Source organism: Aphelocoma coerulescens, chromosome 1 (assembly GCF_041296385.1).
Source record: "Aphelocoma coerulescens isolate FSJ_1873_10779 chromosome 1, UR_Acoe_1.0, whole genome shotgun sequence".
Classification (NCBI taxonomy): domain Eukaryota; kingdom Metazoa; phylum Chordata; class Aves; order Passeriformes; family Corvidae; genus Aphelocoma; species Aphelocoma coerulescens.
Genome location: NC_091013.1, coordinates 118,773,395 through 118,793,444, shown reverse-complemented (window position 1 = coordinate 118,793,444; position 20,050 = coordinate 118,773,395). Strand labels below are relative to the sequence as shown.

Below are 20,050 nucleotides of genomic sequence, written 5' to 3'. Positions count from 1 at the left end.
GCCAGGCCTAATAATTTAGGAGCAGTTCATTAAGCTCAATAGCATCTAAGGTGCAATTGCTTTTATGGGCTGGTGTGTCCCATTTGGCACCACCTGGTTTATTCCCCGGGTGCTGCTGTGTCCTGAATCCATGGCTGGCAGCCCAGCAATAGCTCATCTGATTGCTCCTGATGGGGAAATTGAGCTGTCCAGTGGTGACATGAGTTGTTTTCCAACACCTCTGCCCTCATGGCAGGGGTTTGGAGCTGGATTTTCCAACCCAAACCATTCTGTGATTCTGTTTGTGTGCCCTGCTGATTCTGAGTCTGTAACTGGTATTCATTGAGTTTTGGTTTGTGGGGTTTTTATGTTTCTCTTTGGTTGGTTTATTTATTTGGTTGGCTTGTTTTGGGTTGGTTGGTTGTTTTTAGAAGCATTTTTTGTGTGCCACAGGCCATAGTTTTGACAAGGCACTATCGATAAGGTTTATTTGCTTCTTTTAAACACCTGCCAGCAGAAAGCAGAGTTCAGCCCTCTCTGAGCTACTGTTTGATTCTGTCACATTTATTCTGTGTTCCTGCACGGCCTCGGGCAGCTGCCACGTCTGTCTGCTGGTTTCCCACATGCATCAGCTGTGTGAGCTGGGAGCACTGCATGTTAATAACTCAGTTCTGCACTCAGCATGGAGCACAGCAAGAAGAAAAAGATTTGGCCACAGAAACAGATCTTCCAGTTCCTCTCAAGACCAGATTTTCTGCTGGAGACCTTCTAATGCAGGTGGTGTGTGAGGAGAAAACATTAGGCTGTCTGATGGGCAGAGCCCAAACTTCTGGACAAGATTCTCCAGACAAAACCCCTAGAGAGCCTAAAGATCTCCCCTGAGCATCCTTTTCTCCAGGCTGAGCCCTCCCCAGCTCCCTCAGCCACTCCTGGTGCTGCAGCCCCTTCCTAGCCCCATTCCCTTCCCTGGACATGCTCCAAAGTGTGATTTTTTTTTTTTTGTTAATGGATCATGTAAGTGACCTCAAGCTCGATCTGCTCCTGTAAATGGTCCAGATCTGTTCTATTGGAGACTTGGCCAAACTGGATGGTTCTGTGCCTGCCTCTGGCAACAGTTCTCCTGCTGGGAATGCCAACATCCATATGCAGTTCTCCCTGTGGCTTCCTAATTTGAGGTTGGGGTGGGGGCATATTCCAGCTTTTTCCTGTCTCCTTCCTGCTGCGAGGTCAGCTGTAAATCAGGTTGGGTTGTGGTCACAGCCTGCTGCCAGGGGATTTGTTGACACTACTTCTGTTATTTTTTTGGTTTTTTCCACTCTGGCATAGTGCAGTCATTGCTTTAGGCAGGACTTTTTGGAGAGGTGGGCCTAGGCTGGGGAAAATCAGTTCTGATGTTGTTTCCTTGATGGATGAACAGTTGGTAGGAAAGCTTTGCTCATCAAAGATTTGTGTGGTGGAAAAAAAAAATGTTTTAAATGTCAGGCCTCCCTGTTTTTGTCCTCTCCATCCTTTGTGTTGCTCCCAGAGCTGCTGGCTACAGCCCAGGAGATGCTTTGGGAAATGCCCCCAGTGATGAGACAGGTAAGGGAAAAATCAGCCAGGTTTGGGTATTAAATGCAACAAGAAAATGTAAAAGATCACATCCCTCAGGGAGTCTGCTCCTGCTTGGTGTCAGAGCTGTTGCTTTCCCTTCTCTCCTGGTTCTTCTGAAAGCTGCAGCCTGTTTGGTGCTGGAGTAAATCCAAGGCGAGGTTCCTTGTGGGCTGAAACAGCAGATGCACCTCCCACCTCTGAGCTTCCTGGCCTGCCTTCGGAGAGGAAGGAACAGAGAGTCCTTATGGATCTCTGTGAAATACTCCTGATATTCTCTCAGCAGATCTGGAGCAATAATAACCACACTGCTGACGAGGCTGTAAAAAATGGGAAATCTGGCTTAGCACGTGCTATATTTAGAAATGCCATCAGTCCCGATGAAATGGGAGCTGTGGATAATCCCGGTATTTCCTGTGACAGAGGACTGGAGTTTTTGGGGTGGGTGTCCTGCAGGCAGACAGTTGACACCCTCAAGTGGGTTTGTAAATGAGGTTTTACTTTTCCTGTGCATTGTGTAGGCAGTGCTGGCTGTATTTTCATTTTGAAAAACAAACAGGTGTTTTATACCAAATGTGCCTTGATATAATTAGTCATAATTAAGAACCATGAGTGCTTTAGCTGTTGATTGAAAAATTAGGCATTTTTCTCACCAGCTGCTTCTCACTGAAGCTGCTTTGATGCTCTCAGATGCACTGAAAAAACCCAGCCCACCCAAAGGCAGAAGAAGTTCAAGGCCATTCCTCCCCAGAATTCCCTTTCTCAATGGTACAAACCTCTGCTTAGTGATTGTGATGACAAAGCTCACAGAGGTGACAGATGACTTTGCAGTGACTCTGCAGGTGGCTTCTCTGCCGTGGCTTTTGCTGCACAAGCAGTTTTGCTCTTGCAGGAAGGAGAGAAATGAGCTGGAAAGCTTTCTTTGCAGGGGAGGTAAAAATCACATTATTGTAAAATTCGACTTTTGTTTCTTTACTATGCATTTATCTCACATCCCTTCAGGTCCAAGATGTTTGTCAAGATCTGAAGAGAGTAGGAAGAGAAAAAATTGGTTCTGAGTGTGGTCAGCAGCCCTTAGAGCATTTTGATGTCTGCCAAGGTTCCTTTCCAAGCAGTAGATTGAAGAGCTGCTTTGCTCCATGAGAAAGGTGGAGAAGGATCACTGAATGCAGGTGTTACACCTTGGTATGGCACAGGTTGTGCCTCATTTTGGGCCACAGTCTCTTCCATAAGCAGGAGAGAGGTGGTGTGGTTGGGATAAAAGTTTCCTTGGAGATGGCACTGTGGACACTCTGGGCATGATCTATTCCTGTGCTTGGAAATATTTGTTACTAGCTTTGAAATTATTTTTTATCTATCCCAGATGTGAAGCCAAAAGCCACGTTTGCCATTGTCTGTAAAATTCCAGGCTGCAGACCAGTGGTGCTGTGGGAATTCTTTCCCTGCATTCTTCCCCGAGCTGGGATCTGTCTGGTCCATCCCTCTCCTGGCCACCACAAGGGCTTTATCTCCAACTTGCTGAATTCCACGTTGGGTTGTGCAAAGAGATAGTCTGAGAGCAGTTTGCTCATCCAAATAGTCCCCAGTCATGTGGGAGAGCTGCAGGATTAGCACCTTTTTCCTGGCAGGTTTTACAATCAGGAAGTGGTGGAGTAGGAAAAACCTTGAGCTTGGGGTTATTTTCAGTGCAGGGTTTTTCAGAATTGCTGAAATTGCCCTCTCCAGGTTGTGCTCTGAAAGGGGAGTGGAAAGTCAGGCTGGCTGTGATGGTGTTTGACAAACTCTGGAGTGCAGCAAGGTGCAGGAGCAGCAATTCGTCAGATTTGCTATTTCTGTGCCACCTTCCATTGGAGGCGCTTTAATCAATGTGCAGCTCTTGATGAGAGGGATAATTATTCCCACTTCCAAAGAGCTGAGAACATGAGCCAGGTTAAAATGTCTTTTCTGGGATTGCAAACGACTTTGTGGCAAGGAAATGAACTGAGTTTCCTTCCCAAAGGGCAGCCCTCTGGGGTGCTGCTTTGCTTCCCAGCAGAGATTCCTGGGCTCATCCCACAGCATGGGCAGCAGGGGAGGGGGGATTCTGCCCCCTCAGGTGAGACCCCACCTGCAGAGCTGCCCCAGCCCTGGGACCAGCAGCACAAGGACCTGGAGCTGCTGGAGAGAGTCCAGAGGAGGCCCCAGAGCTGCTCCAGGGCTGGAGCCCCTCTGCTCTGGAGCCAGGCTGGGAGAGCTGGGGGTGCTCACCTGGAGAGGAGAAGGATCCAGGGAGAGCTCAGAGCCCCTTGCAGGGCCTAAAGGGGCTCCAGGAGAGCTGGAGAGGGACATAGGACAAGGGCTGGAGAAACAGGACACAGGGAATGGCTTCCCACACCAGAGGGCAGGGATGGATGGGATATTGGGAAGGAATTGCTCCCTGTGAGGGTGGGCAGGCCCTGGCACAGGGTGCCCAGAGCAGCTGTGGCTGCCGCTGGATCCCTGGCAGTGTCCAAGGCCAGGTTAGATGGAGCTCTGAGCAGCCTGGGGCAGTGGAAGGGGTCCCTGCCCATGGTGTGTTCCAACCCAAACCATTCTGTGGTTCTGTGAAATGTTAAATTTGCTCTGGTTCTGGAAAGGTGACTCAGGAATGTTCCTCCCTTGGGAACTCCTCATCTCCCAGGCTGTGTCTCTTGCTCAAAGCCTGTCTTTGTGCTTTTGCTGCAGATGCTCCAACTTTAAATGAAGAGAGATAAAACAGATTTAACTGGGCATGGCCCCTCTCTTGGGCTTGGCACCATTCAGGTGCTGCCCTGGCCCTGGAAAGCAGCAGGAGATGAAGCAGTTGCAGGGCCTTTTTCAGCACATGCACTGAGGCATTTCAGGTTTTCAACAGAGCATTGAGGCTCTTGCTTCTGCTTAAAACAGGATGGTAACAACTTGTTCCTCTTGTCTGTGAGTTGGCTGCTTGCCTTTCAGCCATGGTGATGGGTACTGAGAGGGAATAGCTGCAGGGGAACCTCTTGGCTCCTGTCTAGACATGCACGGCAGAGTTGTTACATAATTCAACTTTGCCATGCCAGAATTTGTCAACATCACATAAGATGCCCTCTTGCAACAACAGTGATGTGAGTGTGATGTGTCAGAGCTGGTGGGAAGTGGGAAGGGAACTTTTTGTAAGTCAGACCTTCCATTTCTTTGATGCAGCTTTTATTAGCCTATAAATTTTGCTTATTTTAGTCCTCATTTTTGTGCCTCCCAGTGGTTTCTGAGTAACACAAACATTTAGACACCTACTGCTTTACCATTTTCCTTGCTGCTTCCTCAGCTGGAGACCAGCTGACCCTTCAGGCAGAATTGCTGGATGATGAACCCTTGAAAATGCTTTTTTAAGATGTCATTGCCTTGTCGCTTGTGCCACCAATGGAGAGAGAAGAACGAACCTGTGTGGGTTTCCATGTGGGGAAATGTTCTGCTTTGCCTTTTGGTGTTGATGCTCCTGGTTTAGCATTGTCCTTCTGCATGTGCTGGTGTGGGCACTCTGCAGCCACATCAAAGTGACCACTGTGACACAAGGGGGGGCTTTGGGGAGGGCAGATGTCACTTGGTGTGGAGGTACCACAGGCTGGTATTTGTTGGTCATCCCAAGCAAGGTTTTCCTGGACCCAAACTGGGTGTAATCCAGGGAAAGTGGATATTGATACCAAGAATGGCACCCACTGCCTCTTTTCCTGTCAGGACTTTGTCTTCCAGCACAGGCTGCTGATGCTCTTGCCCTTTCAACCAGCACAGAAATCCTTGGTTTGTTTTTGTTGTGCCAAGCATCATGACAAAATAGTATTTTTAGATGTTGTCTTGCAGACATTTGCTGCCACGGGTAAGATGCAAGGGAAAAATTGTCCAAGGAATGAATTTACTGTGTGTTTCTTCTCCCAGTCCAGTCATTTGCCCTTGGATCTATTTGTCATCTATGTCAGATTATTTAGGATAGTTTACTGAGCATTTTACAACAGAATTCCTGTCAATGCTTCTGAAATACAGTAATTCTCTTGAAATAGGGATATTCAGGATTTCTCTCATCCACTGTTCTTCCCATATGGAAGCTGTGCTTACTAAACTCATAAGCACCCAACAGGAGAGAGCTGGGGGCACATCCGAGCCTGAGCTGGACAAATGGCAAAAGCAGTCTGGGGCCAGGACAGAGACAGGGTCAGCAAAGGCAAATGCAGAGCTGGTTCCCCTGGCACTGAGTGATCCACTGAGGTGCGGGGTAGTTGGGTCGCAGCTTTGCTGAGGGTTTTTGGAGACTGCAATCTTTTCTAGGCCTGGTATAGGGCCCAAATGTCCTATTTCCACCTGGAGCCAGAAGCTGGCCATTAAGGAAATGCCTTTAAAACCCCCAGGATATGCACAAAATGTTCCTCCTGGTGATAATCATTTTCTTCTTCTGAGATTTCTTGAGTAAAATGTAACACTGAGGCCATTACATTTAATAGCCTTCATTGGCTGTAGTCTTAGGTAGCTTATATAGTCCTTTTTTTTTTTTTTTTTTGAGCCTGCTTTTATTAAAGCTGTTTTTAATCCTCACCCCCTTGCCCCAGGATGCTGCTGCTGCTTTAATTAAAGTGGACCATCAGCTGAATGCAAGTCAGCAACATCATGTGCCTTTGCAAAGGACTGTCAGGAGGCTGGGATGAGTTGGCAGGAATAACACCCACAGGAGGCACTGAGGATGAAATCCTCCTGCTGCTTGATGGTGATGAGTGCTCAGCAGGGATGCTGTGCCCAGCAAGGTGCCCCACTTCAGGCAAGCCTTGGACCTCAGCCAGTTGGTCTCTGCAAGAGCCATGGGCTGTATTTTGTTTTCCTTCCCTAGATGAGCCTCATCAGTAACGACTGAAAAATCTGGACCTATTTCGTCTGGAAAGAAATCTGTCTCCCCTTGGCGTCTGAATATGCAAAGTGTTGGTGTAAAAAGGAGGTTGTAGTGCAGTGTTAGCATCAGGAATGGGTTTGGAATACTTGGATCGTTCCATGAGTTTTCCCAGAAGCACTGGCTATGTTGGCTGGGCAGAATCCAGTCAGTTAAAAACACATCATCAGGAGCTGTGGAAGTAGAGTAGATCATGCTGTGGGGGATAGATTGGGGATGCCCTATCACTCTGTCCTGTTTCCTCATGAATCAGAGGCTCCCTCAGGGATTTTTGTTTACCTCTGCCTTGAATGAAAGAGGGAGGATGTAATTGCTGGAGGCAGAGCTGGTCCAGGACATGATTATTGCTGCTGAAGGTCCCCAGGGGCCACTAACAGCCAGAAAGAGCCCTGGCTCCAGCTGTGCTCTGTGTCTGGAACAGCACAGGAATTCCCATCTTGCTGCCATCAAGGGTTGCCAGTGCTTTTTGTGATGAATGCTGGGGATGCAGTGAAATGCTGCCTCTGTTGGGTGATGGACACCTAGAGAGAAACTGGTCCTCTGGCAGACTGTGTGGGGAGGGGGGGCAGGCAGCTGTGGGTTATCCCTCAGTTTGGATCCCTTTATCCCTCTCCTTGTTATTTAGGCAAGGAAAACTGCCTGATTGCTCCCAGCTTTGCAAGCCCTGGAGCCTGGAGGGAATCAGCCCTACCCTTTCTGGTTGTGTTTTTGGAGGCTGGGAGCTCGAGGTGTTTTACAAAGTGTAACAATGATATTTTTAGAGATTTGGCTCTCTTTTAGTTGCATCTGTTGAGCTGCAGTTCAGCTCCAGCAGCCCCAGCAGGAGCACATATTTCAGGAATATGTTCTCCGCCACTTTCTGTGACCTGCTAAATGGAATTGTAAATGGAGCATGTCACAGCTCAGAAATCTCATTCATGGCCTTTTCTAACAAGGTGTGCAGAGAACCATTAGCCCAGCCTTTGCCATAATCAAGCAAGATGTGTCTGAGATGTGCAGTGACTTGCTTTAGGAAGCATCTGGTTAAGTGTCAAAGCCTCAGCAGCCAGAGCAGCAGGGTTTTCTTCTCTTTGCTCCTCACTTCAGACCCATTGTCTGTCAGACCCAATTTCTTCCTTTTTCTTCCCATTTCTGTAATGATTGGCAGGTGCCTCTTATGCAAAACCACAGCGTGTTACAAGGAGTAAAAAAACCTTGGCAGTGTTTCTGAAGTGACCAGACTGGCTCAAATTGGCTGGCTCAAATTTCTCCTTCCAGTCCATCCCTCTCCTGCCTGGAGAGGGCCATAGCAAATGGGGAAAATATCATTCCTTATGAAGTTTGAAGGAGTAAGCCAAGACAGGGAGAAGGCAGAAAGCTGAGGATGAGGAGTAAAAAGCAAGAGGTGGAGGAGGTGTTCAAGCAGAGCTTTGCACCAGATGGTCGCAGTTGCTGGATGGAGAGAAAACAAAACCTTTGGGCAGGTTGCAAAGTCCTGTGGGAGCTACCTGATGCACTGTGGAGTCCTGCAGACTCCTCCTGCTCTCTTGGGTTCCTGAATCTTCAGTCCAAGAGAGGGATGAAAGCCTGATCCCTCTGCAGCCTGTCAAGGTGAGGGAATTTCAGCCCAGGCACCTTGGTTCTGCTCTGGATGTGCACAGGGTCTGTTAGGCCAACATTTGCTGCTGAAGTATATTGATCTGCTCACTTAAATGCTTCAAATCCTTGGAGTGCAAGGTGCTTTCCATTAGTTCTGTTCTTCTGCAAGATGAGATTGAGCTGCTGGATGTGCTTTTGGCAGTGAAGGCTGATTGCATCCTGGGCTGTGACGATGGCAGTGCAGCCGTTTGTGGGTTTTCCTCTCCAGGGACACTTGAGAGAACACATCTGAGCACTGAGGGCTCCCCATAACTAAGGCAGGCTTAGAACAGACAGAAGTGACCCCACTAGGGCCACCAAACTGTTTGGAACAGAAGCCAGGGGCAGAGAAGGAGGAGCTGAGAGCTGGGGTTGTGCAGCTGGAGGTGGGAAGAGAGGATTTTGCTGTTCTTGGCAGCTAAGGAGTAGCTTTAGAGAAAGTCACAGAATCATAATTTTATGGGGGTTGGAAGGGACCTTAAAGATCATCCCATTCCAATCCCCTGTCATGGCAGGGACACCTTCCACTGGACTAGGTTGCTCCAAGCCCTATCCAAGCTGGCCTTGAGACCTTCAGCCATAATGGCCCTTGTCAAGAGGCAACGGGCACAGTCTGCATCCAAGAAACATCCAGTCAGTCGGGAAGTTTCTCCCCATGAGGGTGGTGGTGAAACCCTGGAGCAGAATCCAGAGGAGGGTGGGAATTGAAAACAAGCCACTGCTTTAAGGACTCTGCATTCACATCCTGAGAGTTTGTAATGAAAGTTTGTAACTTCTCCCTAGGAATTGAGTGTTGCTCCCATTGACAGAATGCTCCAGCTGACACTTGTTCTTGGTGATCCTCAGTTTCTGGTTCTGTTGGAGATGGAGTCATCCTTCATCCTCAGAGATGATTTAAGAACTTGCTTGAAGATAATCTTTTGTTTGTTTGGATGAGGTCTGATTGGGTAATCCTGAAATGAAGAATGGTGCCGTCAGTTTTTCCTTTGTATTCTCTGGATAAATGTCAGCTCTCCTCCTTTCCTCTCCAGACTAATACTGACAAATGCCTGCAGCAGACTGATTCTTGAAAATGTCAGAAAATAGTAGAGTGCAGACTCCTTAATAAACTCTTTTTTGTATCCAGGAGTGAATTAAAATGATCTGAAAACACTCTTGAGTGATGATGGTGCTCCAGTCCAAGTCCAGCTCTTGGATTTGCTCCTGAGGTAGAGGGCGATTGCTCAGGACTGCATGGCCTTGATCCCTCAACAAAACCCATTTATTTGCTAAAGGCAGGTGCCTGGGCTGGTGGATATTTAGTGACACAAGGATGGTGTGCACTGCAGGGAGATAAAACACCTTTGAGGCCTTGTTGTGTTTCCAAGTTGGAGGGTGTGGTTGTGTTGGATATCTCTGTTGTCTGCACATAGAGCTTCCAGCAGGGAGATTTACAGTGTGGAGCTGGAGGAAGATGCCTAAACTGGATTTTGTTTGTGTGTGTGATCAGCTCCACGTACTGTTGTTTTCCATCTGCTCGTGCATGGCCTGCCCAGTGCGCTGCCAGATTTTTGGGAGGGCTCAGTCTACTTCCAGTTTCCTCTCAGCAGAAATTCCATCCTTAAGCCAAGATGCCCTTCAGCAAGAAATTGCTTTAAAATATTAGCTTTTCTATAAAAGGCCTCTGTTTTACAAAACTGGATTTTTTCTGATTTAAAAAAAAAGGCGGGGGGAGAGGAGGGGGCAGACATTGTTAGAAAGCTTCTTCCTGTTCTAGTTTGATTTTTATTTCGTTATTTAATTATTTTTAATGAATGAACAGGAGGTTTACTGTGCTCAGGAGACAGAGGATGGGTAGAGTCCTCCATAGGGACTGAAAGCCATGAATTCCCAGAGGCTTTGGCTTGAATAAGAGCTTTCTTTGCGGTGGATTACTGGCAGTTCCAGAAACAAGAGGGTTGGCTTCCTCCTTCCCCCTTCCCCCCCGTTTCCCCCATTTTTCTTTCTTTTTCCCCAGTTTTTTCCCCTCTTTTTTTTTTTTTTTTTCCATTTTCCCTCCCTCTTCTTTTCCCTTTTTCCTCTTTTTTCCTTTTTATTGAAACAAAAAGCATGCCCCAGTTGCTGCACTCATCTGACTTAAACTTCTGCACAACTTTAGGTTGTTTCCTCTGCCCAGCATCAGTGGTGGCTCCTTGTAAAGTTGGCAGGAACCATGGAATGGTTTGGATTGGAAGAGACTTTAGGGATCATCTTGTTCCAACCCCTGCCCGTGGGCCAGGACACCTTCCACCAGACCAGGTTGCTCCAAGCTGTTGATGTTCTCTGGTTTCCAGTCTTTCAAAGAAAATACCTTTTAATGAGGAAGATCCATCTGCTCTGAGGTGGATCTCCTCAATTCCAAGCACCCACAGCCTCCTCCCTGTATTTAAGGTGGAATCTTTAGGTGGCATCTTTAGGTGGACCCTTTGCTGTGGTTTCAGCTGCTCTGGGAGAGCCTGGGGGCACAGTGGGGGTGACGTGAGCACGGCGCAATCCTCGCACTTGGATGTGAATCCAGGAGGGAATGTAAAATCCATCTGTTCCCATCTGAGCTGTACTGGGATGAACTGCAGCACGCTCCAGCAGTGACATTTGAGTTCCTTCACAGGAAAGCTCCTGTGGGTGCACACGTTGGACTTCACCCACGTTGATGGAATGGTTGCTGTGAGCTCATCCGTGTGGGAATGGAGCCCTAATCCATCCAGCACTGGCATTTCCTCAGACCCACTCCCAGTTCAAAGCAGGCTTCTCCCTTTCCAGTTCCTTTTCAAACTCTGTGTGGGTTCTGGGTGCCAGGGCGGATGCTGGAGGCGTGGGTTTGCTTAGGACGGGATTCTGCTGTTTCATCCTGAGGCTGGGAGGTGTAGGTGGATCTCAGGGATGCTAATCCTGCTTGGGATGAGCTGACAAGGACTCCAGGAACAAGCACAGGTGCAGGATGGCATTTCAGGACTGGTGTCAACTGGGGTGACTCCAGCAGCTTCAGTGGAGCAAAATCCGTCTGTTCTGTTTACTCCATGGGCTGTCAGGGAATCAGCTGGCTCTGGCCTTGGATTTTCTTGGCTTTCATGGATCAGACCTTGAGCCAAGAGTGCTGTACTGCCCCTGCTTCCCAGCTGGGTCCAAAGGAACAGTGAGGGGGCAGCTGAGCTCATGGGGCAGCATTTCAGCAACCTTGGGGAATATATGTGGTAGTAAATAAGGAATTTAATATGTCTCACATGTTGAACCCTCTGTTTTGCCTGCAGGCCCCAGGCAGGGTTTGGGACATACTTCTGATAGAGCCAGCTTAATTATGTAATTTAAGTCAATGTTAATTACAAATATATTGAATTTATTTATAACTTCTATCACTATATAAATATTAATGATATTACTCTTAACACATACTATGAAGAATATTAATTATATTATATGGTTAAGCTTGTTGATCTTAGAGAGTTCTTTTCCAACCTTTCTAATTCTATGATTAATAATCCTGTTAAAATATTTAAACCTCAGGAAGAAGGGCACATGTAAATGCAGTGATCACCACTTCAGAGCAATGCAGTCTCACCCTGGGCAGTCCTGGTTTTTAAGATCTTAAGTGTTGCTTCTCTGTTCTAAGTCCAAATCACGCTCTGAATCCTGATACATTGCTGATCTGATTTATAGGAGGAAAATGGGCAGTTTGGTGATCTGAAGCCTTGATAAGGAATCATCAAGTAGATATCAAATGGACCACGAGTGTGGCTTCTCTAGAATTCCCTAGAACTGTGTTGTGTTCAGCTGGGAATTCAGCCATAATTCAGCAGGGAACAGGTCTGGCAGACAAATCCATAGATGTGCAGAGTGGGTTGGGTTGGAAGGGACCTTAAAGGTCATCCAGTGCCACCCCCTGCCATGGGTAGGGACACTTTCCACTGTCCCAGGCTGCTCCCAGCCCCATCCAGCCTGGCCTTGGACATTGCCAGGGGTCCAGGGGCAGCCACAGCTGCTCTGGGCACCCTGTGCCAGGGCCTCCCCACCCTCACAGGTAACAATTCCTTCCCAATATCCCATCCATCCCTGCCCTCTGGCAGTGGGAAGCCATTCCCTGTGTCCTGTCCCTCCATGCCTTGTCCTATGTCCCTCTCCAGCTCTCCTGGAGCCCCTTTAGGCCCTGCAAGGGGCTCTGAGCTCTCCCTGGAGCCTTCTCTTCTCCAGGTGAACACCCCCAGCTCTCCCAGCCTGGCTCCAGAGCAGAGGGGCTCCAGCCCTGGAGCAGCTCCGGGGCCTCCTCTGGACTCTCTCCAGCAGCTCCAGGCCCTTGTGCTGCTGGCCCCAGGGCTGGGGCAGCCCTGCAGGTGGGATCTCACCTGAGCAGGGCAGAGGCTAAATCTGCATTGGCTCTGCAGGTTGGATTTGGCAGAGGATCAATTTCTAGGAAACCTCCTCTAAAGGAACTTTTTTTTAGAAATCCTGGTCAAAGGATTTCTTTAGCTCACAAGTGGTACCATGCTGGGAGGTGTCTCCTGGCATATGTGTGGTCATCTGGAATGAAATAGGTGAGAAATTCCTGTTCCTGATATAGGAGGTTTGACTAAATTGAGAAAGTCCTCGTAGGAGGAGTTGGTGGGAGCATGTATAGTTAAACCTCATAACATCTCCTACAGATCTTAGAATAAATAAACTTCCTGAGCTTCTCTGCTTTGCTGTGCCACTGCAGTAAATAATGCTTTGTCTGGCTTGGGGAGTTGCAGCAAAAGAGACTGGCAGAGACTTCAGTTAACCAAAACTAATCCCTAAATTGGAAAATCTGTCCCCTGTGATAATGAATTTCAGCACTGTTTAAACAAGATTCAATCTTCCAGCACAAGAGTGGGTAAAATCCGTGAGCCAGCGTTACAGATGAATCAAACATTGGCTTTTCTGTGGCAAATTCCTTTAATTTGTGAGGGTTTTCACCCTAAATCCCTTAACTTGGAGTTGGTTTTGCTCCCACCTGGTATAGTGTGGGGACTGGGGATGTGCAAAAGGGGTGGAGAATGTGTGTGAAACACTGATTGATTTATTTATTTCTTATTAAGGATTCTATGATTTTTTTTCTGACAAAAATTTTCTGGCAAATTAAAACTCGGTATGATGTCTCTGTCATCATTAATTTCCTTTTGGGGCTCTTCTGATTGTGTCTGTTGATCGCTGGATCAGAGAATGGCTGGAGTGGACCTTAAAGATCAAATATTCTGTGTTTTTCTGAAAGCCCACCCAGAACTGTGCCTGAACTCACTGGAGGTTGCCTTAAGATAGAAGAATTTGCCTGGGTTTTCACAAAACCAGCAAGGCATGGCAAGGGCACCCTCAAGGACAGACCCAAAATAGCATTTGGAGAGCTTGCCACAAGCTCTGCTGCTTGCATGTAAATAAGAAAGGGGAAATTGTGTTTATATATATGGGAAAAAAAAGCTCAAGGGTTTTTAAATGCTTTCCTTGGCTTGTTTATCAAATCAGTGTCATCCAGTGCACGAACATCAGCAGAGCTCAGCCCAGAGTGACCTTTAAAGAGCTGGAGGGTGGGGTTTTTGTAGCAGTGTTGGTCTTCAGCATAAAAGGTGCATAAAACCTCACTTGCCTTGGAGAACCCCAAATATATATGGGAATATAAACCATATTTAACTTAGATGTGCAAGGAGGTGTTAGACCCAAGCGGAGAGGGGGATAGAGAATCCCAACAAACAGCGGTGAAAGTGAGATTTGAAATCCTGGAAATGTGCAGGCTGCAAGGCACCCAGAAGGAGGGGAATGGTTTGGATTGGAAGGGACCTTAAAGCTCATCCAGTCCCATGGGGAGGGGCACCTTCCACTATCCCAGGTTGCTCCAAACCCTGTCCAACCTTTGGAACACTTCCAGGGATCCAGGGGCAGCCATGGCTTCTCTGGGCAAAATTGGGTATCTTGATTTGGGTTATACAGCCAAGAATTTGGAATTTCTAGCAGAAAACATCATTTTTTGGCATAGCAAAAAATGAAACAATTCCAACCCTTTTTATTGCTTTCTTTTGGCTCTTTTTCCTGTGGTGGAGAATACAAGGAGGAGCTGTGTATCACAGGATTGGTATCCAGGGTGATGCAAAATAGTCAACACACAGTTAAGTAAATAACTCCAGCCCTTAGCATGGAAAGGGACGCAAAAATTAATAGTTTTTAGTGTTTCTATTCACTATATTAGTTACAGTGCTTTTCATAATTAAAAAGCCAGGAGAGTTCACCAGAGAAAAGAGCATTTTCCAAGAAGATCAGTGTGGGGTCCAGAAGGGAATTATGGTGGTAGAGTTGCTCATGTTCTTTTCCAGTTTTCATCCTTCCTTGCTCCTTGTGGGAAGAGAGGATTCATTAGCATATTTTCCATGCAGAATTTATTTTGACGAAAGACCCCTCACCAAACAAAACCCCAGCTCCATATCCGGAAGTATTCCCTCTTTCCTGACAGCTGGAGAAATGCTCTTCCAGCCCTCCATAAGATGAATCTACATGAATGACCCCTCTGCCCAGAGCTGGGGAACAGGGTTGCATCTCCCAGGGAGCAGAGGTGTGCCCTTGGAAGTGTCTGTTTACTCCACAGCTGGGATCAGGTGGCATCCTATGGACACTGACTTCTCTTTTTCTCCGCAGTGGGAGCGCCTCTGGTTCCTCATCCTCACCTCATCCTTCTTCCTCACCCTGGTCTGGTTTTACTTCTGGTGGGAAGTTCACAATGACTACAATGAAATCAACTGGTGAGTAGAGCTTCCTTTAGGAAATCTGGTTGCCATCATGCACCTGCTCAACACAGCTTTGGATTCATCTGGATCCTTTGGATGGAGCTGTAATGATGATAAAGGGAAAATGAGGTGGGAATTGGGACTGAAGGAGAGCTGCTTCTGCCTGGTCCATGTGTAGATGTAACGTGGCCTCACATCTCCACTGCATGGCTGGGTTTTTGTTTGTTTATCTCTGTGCTTGGCTGGGTTTGGAAGTGGCTGAGCAATTTGGCTGCAACTATTCCACAACATATCTGTGGCAAGAATTCAGCCTGAAGCACATGGGTGTGGAAAATATTATACAAAGTTGGAAGGAGCTGAAAAGGAGCTTAGCAGTGGGATGTGCTGGAATTTAGGGTGTTGCCAGCTGCTTCCAATGCTGGAAATTATACTCCCTTTTATTATTCGCAGCATCTTAAAACATTTTGACAGCACCTTGGGCTGTGTTTTAACCAAACTGCTTTGACATCGTCTTCTTGTCAAACATAAGATGTAAAGTGTATTTTAAAACACAGTGGGGAGCTGATCCCTTAAATAAATCATCTGCTTTAGATGCTGGAGCTGTGCGAAGGGAGAGTGTTTACCAACATGGTGATGTGAGCTGGCTCCTCCCAGGAGGAAATGGGGTTTTCCTCTTTGCTCACACCCACACTGTGGCAAGTGAAACCTTCACCATTGCTCTGAATTATTTGTAACAGCAGCATGATAAAAATGCCTTTTTTAAAATGGTATTTTGGAACCTCTCTCTTCTTCAGTTAAACCTCCAGAGAGGATGTGAGTGCTCCAAATCCGCCCCAGTGCGGGACCAACACTGAGCTCAAAGTTGTGAAAGGGCTAAAAACAATCCTGCAGAAATGAAGGAAAGACCTGGGAATGGTGTGAATGGGCACTGGAGCTGCAGTGCTGCCAAGGCTTGGCTCCCCAGATAATTCTTGCAGGAAAGAGGGGACATCTGCAGGTCTGCTCTGGATGCAAGAGGCAGTTGGGATTTAACATGTCCAGATGTCACCTGCAGCCCAAAGCCCTGTCCCTGCCATGCAACCCAGGGTGCTGGAAGCACATCTGGATTGTGCACAACACAGGGAAAGGATTCCCTCTTGTGCACAAGTTCTGGAGAGGCTCTCTGGATGGAAAACAGCATTTCAGGCACTGCCATTCAGTGCTGGAAATGGGTTGGTGCTATGTGTGTACTGTAACCCCAGTGAGATCCCTGCTCCATGCACTGGCACCAGAGGTTGAGCAGGGTTTCTGGCAACAGCTGTGGAAAGGCTGGAAAGGAGGAGGAGAACACGGGGTGAGGTTTTCATTACAGCCATGCCAGTTCCAGGCAAGGGGGAAGTAATTTCCATTGGGTCCATGCAGGCTGAGCCTGGCCCTCTTCCCTTCCAGCTGCGTGGGCTCCATGAAAACAGAGCAGTTTTGGCCAGACAGGGTGTGAGGAAGTTGAAAGCATCATTTTGTTCCCAGTGGGGCTGTGAACCTGTTGCTGATGAGGCACAGTGAGGGGCTGGTGTTTAGAAACGGTGCCTTTGCTGTTCCTCTGTGGTTGTCGCTTCTGGGCCGTGCTTTTGGACGAGGTTTCTTTGCTGCTTGTTCCTGCTGCCTTCCTCTCTGATTTACTGGGAAGCTGGGAGCTCCCCCAGAGGAGAGGAAGGGCTCTTTGGGGCAAACAGCACACTGAGTTGCTGCCAGGGCCTTCCAGAGGAAGTGGGAGAAGGAATTGCTGTGATATTGGTGTCAGGAGCTTCTTGCCACCCTCCAGAGCTCATCCTTGGGAGCTCTCCTATCTCATGTCACGTGCAGCTGCACTGAACTCCTTCAGCCTGTCCCACCAGGTGAAGAAAGACTGGAGGTGTCTGTGCAAGCAGCCCCTCAAGGAGGACCACTGCCAGCAGCAGGTTGGCTTGAAGGCTGCATGAAGACTTCCCCCCACTCTGGGACTTGTTCCAGCACTGCACCACCCTCTGGGAGGAGATTTTTCAACCCAAACCTCTAAGGGCCTTTTCCCTCTGCCACCCTTGAGGAGGTTTTTCATCTTTTTACCTGTCTGTCAGGCATCTTGGGCAGCAGTTAGGGCTTTTCAACTTGTAAGGACTAAAGGGACTATTCTGGGGTTGAAATGGGCTTTAGAAGGGCAAGGCAAAATTGTGGCCCAGCATGTCTTGCTTCAGGCTTTTCAGCTTTTTTTTCCTTGAGGCTGAATATCAGTGAGGTCCTTGTTAGTGAAGGTGCTTTGTGTCCCTTAAGTAATTTTTTTTTTTAATTTATTGCTTCTGGCATGTCCCTTTTTGGTGTCTATACTTGATTGCATTATAATTTAGATCTGCACTGCATAAGGTTTGTACTGCACCAGTTCTGGCTCGGGTGGGCTGTGGGGGATGCTGTAATTTGGGAACCCGGCTGTGTTCCCCTGGAGCAGGACCATAAATGCAAGGCTTGTAGCAAATGTGTTCCTCCTCAGCTCTGGAGAAAGCTCATCTGCTTCATAACTGCCATGGACACAGCATTTTAAAACATTCATTTGCACATCAAGTGAAGGCTTGGTGCTCTCAGAGGGGCACTGAAGGGACATCAGAGCAAAAACTTAAATGGACTGAGAGCTAAGGAAGCTCTGGGTGGTGGCATCAGCAAAGACTTCAGAGGAGCCCTCTTTCCTTTCTTCCCTCTTTTTTCCTAACAGCATGTCTGAATGCCTGCAGATCCCTGGTTTTGTGCTCTTTGACTTCCTGAGCAAAACCTGGACACGGGCCATGCCTGTTGAGCCCAAGGATTTGCTTTCCAGATCCCACAGGGGAGCTTTACTCCTGGACAGAATTAGAATCAGAGAATATCCTGGATTATATCATGGAGTCCAACTCCTGGCTCTGCACAGGACAGCCCCAAAAATCACCCCAGAGTTTGTCCAAACAGAGCAGATGTTCTGTCTGATGACTGATGCTGGATTTGAGTGCTGGGGAGGAGGTTGGCTCTTTGACCTGCATGTATGTAATGCAGCATTTCTGTCTGTTGTAACCAAAAAGCAGGCAACAAAAGGACCCAGCCAGTTCACTGAATGAGCTGATTTCCCCCCAGAATCACCCTGTCCTTGTTGTGCCAAAGGGTTTGCACAGAGATAGCATCAACCCTAATCCAAGCCAAATTAGGGATGCTGTTGGGTTTTTGTTTTTTTTTTTTTTTTTCCCTAAAAATCCATTGGAAAAACTTTAATCCAGGTCGGGTTTGAACTCTCAGAAGCTGCAAGGAGGGTTCTGGGGTTTCTCTGCCTCTCTCTATCCAGTTAATTTCCATAAGGGATTAAAGCACTGGGTTGGCACTTGTGCTTTTTGCTGCCTATCTCTTTTCTTGACAGATCCATTTTCTAAAGTCTTGTCTAATCCTAGTGAAGCTGTTGTGGTGTCGAATCCCTTCTTAATCTATCCTTCCCACTTCTCTTCCAGGTTTTTATATAACCGAATGGGATATTGGAGTGACTGGTCCATTCCAATCCTTGTAACAACTGCTGCTGGCTTTACCTACATTACAATGTTACTGGTGAGTAGAATGAAATCCCCTTTCTCAGAGGTTTGTGTGTTGGCTTTAAAAAGGCCACAAGCTTCTCAGGCCATCTACAAGTTGAGCAATCTTCCCTCAGAAGTGATTTCTCTCTCTCTCTTTTTTCTCCTTCTCTTTTTTCTCGTTCTCTTTCTCTCTTTCTCTTTCTTATTCTCTTTTTCTTAACCTTAAGTTGCATAAAATTAAAAGTGAAAAACAGACAATCTTAGGCCTCAGATGATCAAAAGTAAAAGACAGGTACCTTCAGAGGAGGAATACAGCTCTTGTTTCCCATGGTATGGCCCAGTTTCTACTTCCAGGCACAAGGGGCAGTTGTTGCCCTTCATCCCAGGGTGTTGGGACCTTCAGGGTGGTGTCCATTCAGGTGGCCACTGCTTCCTGCAGCCACAGGGGCTGTGCACCCCTGGGCCAGACTCTGAGCTCCCTGCAAAGCCTTTTCCTTCACATCCTTGGCTTTGGAGAGGATCTGCTGGCCCATCCTGCCTCCCTTCCTGCTGGCTGCCTTGGCTTGTGTGGCTGTCCCCTCGGGTGGGTGACGTGTCCCTGTGTGCTCAAGCGCTTCATGGTGGTGATGTGCCTCTGTCTGACTGCTGGTTTCTCCCTCCCAGATCCTGGCACTGTGTCACATAGCTGTGGGACAGCAGATGAACCTGCACTGGCTGCACAAGGTAGATCTCACCTTCAAGGGGAGCAGGATCTCGGGAATGTGGGAGCCTGAGGAGCAGGCGGGGGGTGGCACTTGCTGTCACTGTGCCTTTGGGAAGAGCATAAAATGACTGTGGTGGATGAGCAAACTGCTCAGGAGAGGCCATCAAAGCCTGGGGACAAAGAATTTGGTGAAATGCTTTTGGCCCTTGCTGATAGAGAGGCCACCCATGGAGATGGAGAAACACCAGTGGTTAGAGCAGCCTGGTTCAGTCCCAGCTCAGGTGCTCCATGAACCTCTCTGGGGCTCCTTTCTGTGCTGAACCCAGCCCTGGAGAGGGGCTGAGCAGACATGAAGCTGTTCAGAGTGTGCTTGGAGGGACCAGCTGGAAAAGCCTTGGGAGAGGATGTAGTTGTTAAAACTGGGGGTGGGCAATGTGCAGGGTGAGGTTTGCGGGGACCAAGGAGATTTGTGTGTAAAGCAGCCTGAAAAACGCTGCTGTGAAACACCAGAGAAGATGTTTGGAGCACAGAAGGGGAGAGGAAGGGTATGGAGGGAGAGAAAATGGGTTGGCAGGATCCCACTGTAGCAGGCAATCTGCTAATTGGAAATGAAGGGACCAGACCTGAATCTGCCAATGCACAGCTCCTCCTGGAATTCTGCCCGTGATGAGGTCTTGCAGGAATCACAGCCTGAACACGTCCCAGGACAGGGAGAGCAGAGACCTCCCCACCCTTCCTTTTTCTTTATTTCTTTCCCTTAGAGATGGTAGAAATTAGGCTTCCTCAGGGGCAGAGAAGGATGCAATCAGAGGGGGGACAGGGACTGTCTGACTGCTGCTGCACATACATTATCAATTCTTGAGCCTGACATATGTTTCTTCATCAGGGAAAATGGTATTTCTCAGGCACCCTGGTGGGCTTAGATGAGTAAGTCCAGAAGAGGGGTGTGTTGGTGGAGATCAGTTCTACCCTGTGGACC

The 20,050-nt window shown here is 47.9% G+C and overlaps 1 protein-coding gene across 8 annotated transcripts in view; it reads left to right on the top strand.

The window, feature by feature from the left end:
- Window positions 1-20,050, top strand: part of GDPD5 (glycerophosphodiester phosphodiesterase domain containing 5) — a 107,104-nt gene that overhangs the window by 62,498 nt on the left and 24,556 nt on the right. For all 8 annotated transcript variants that reach the window (XM_069026452.1, XM_069026473.1, XM_069026430.1 and 5 more), the window contains 3 exons: window positions 14,744-14,847; window positions 18,309-18,402; window positions 19,032-19,091. In XM_069026452.1, the coding sequence (XP_068882553.1) occupies window positions 14,744-14,847; window positions 18,309-18,402; window positions 19,032-19,091 (258 nt within the window). The remainder of the gene's footprint in view (window positions 1-14,743; window positions 14,848-18,308; window positions 18,403-19,031; window positions 19,092-20,050) is intronic.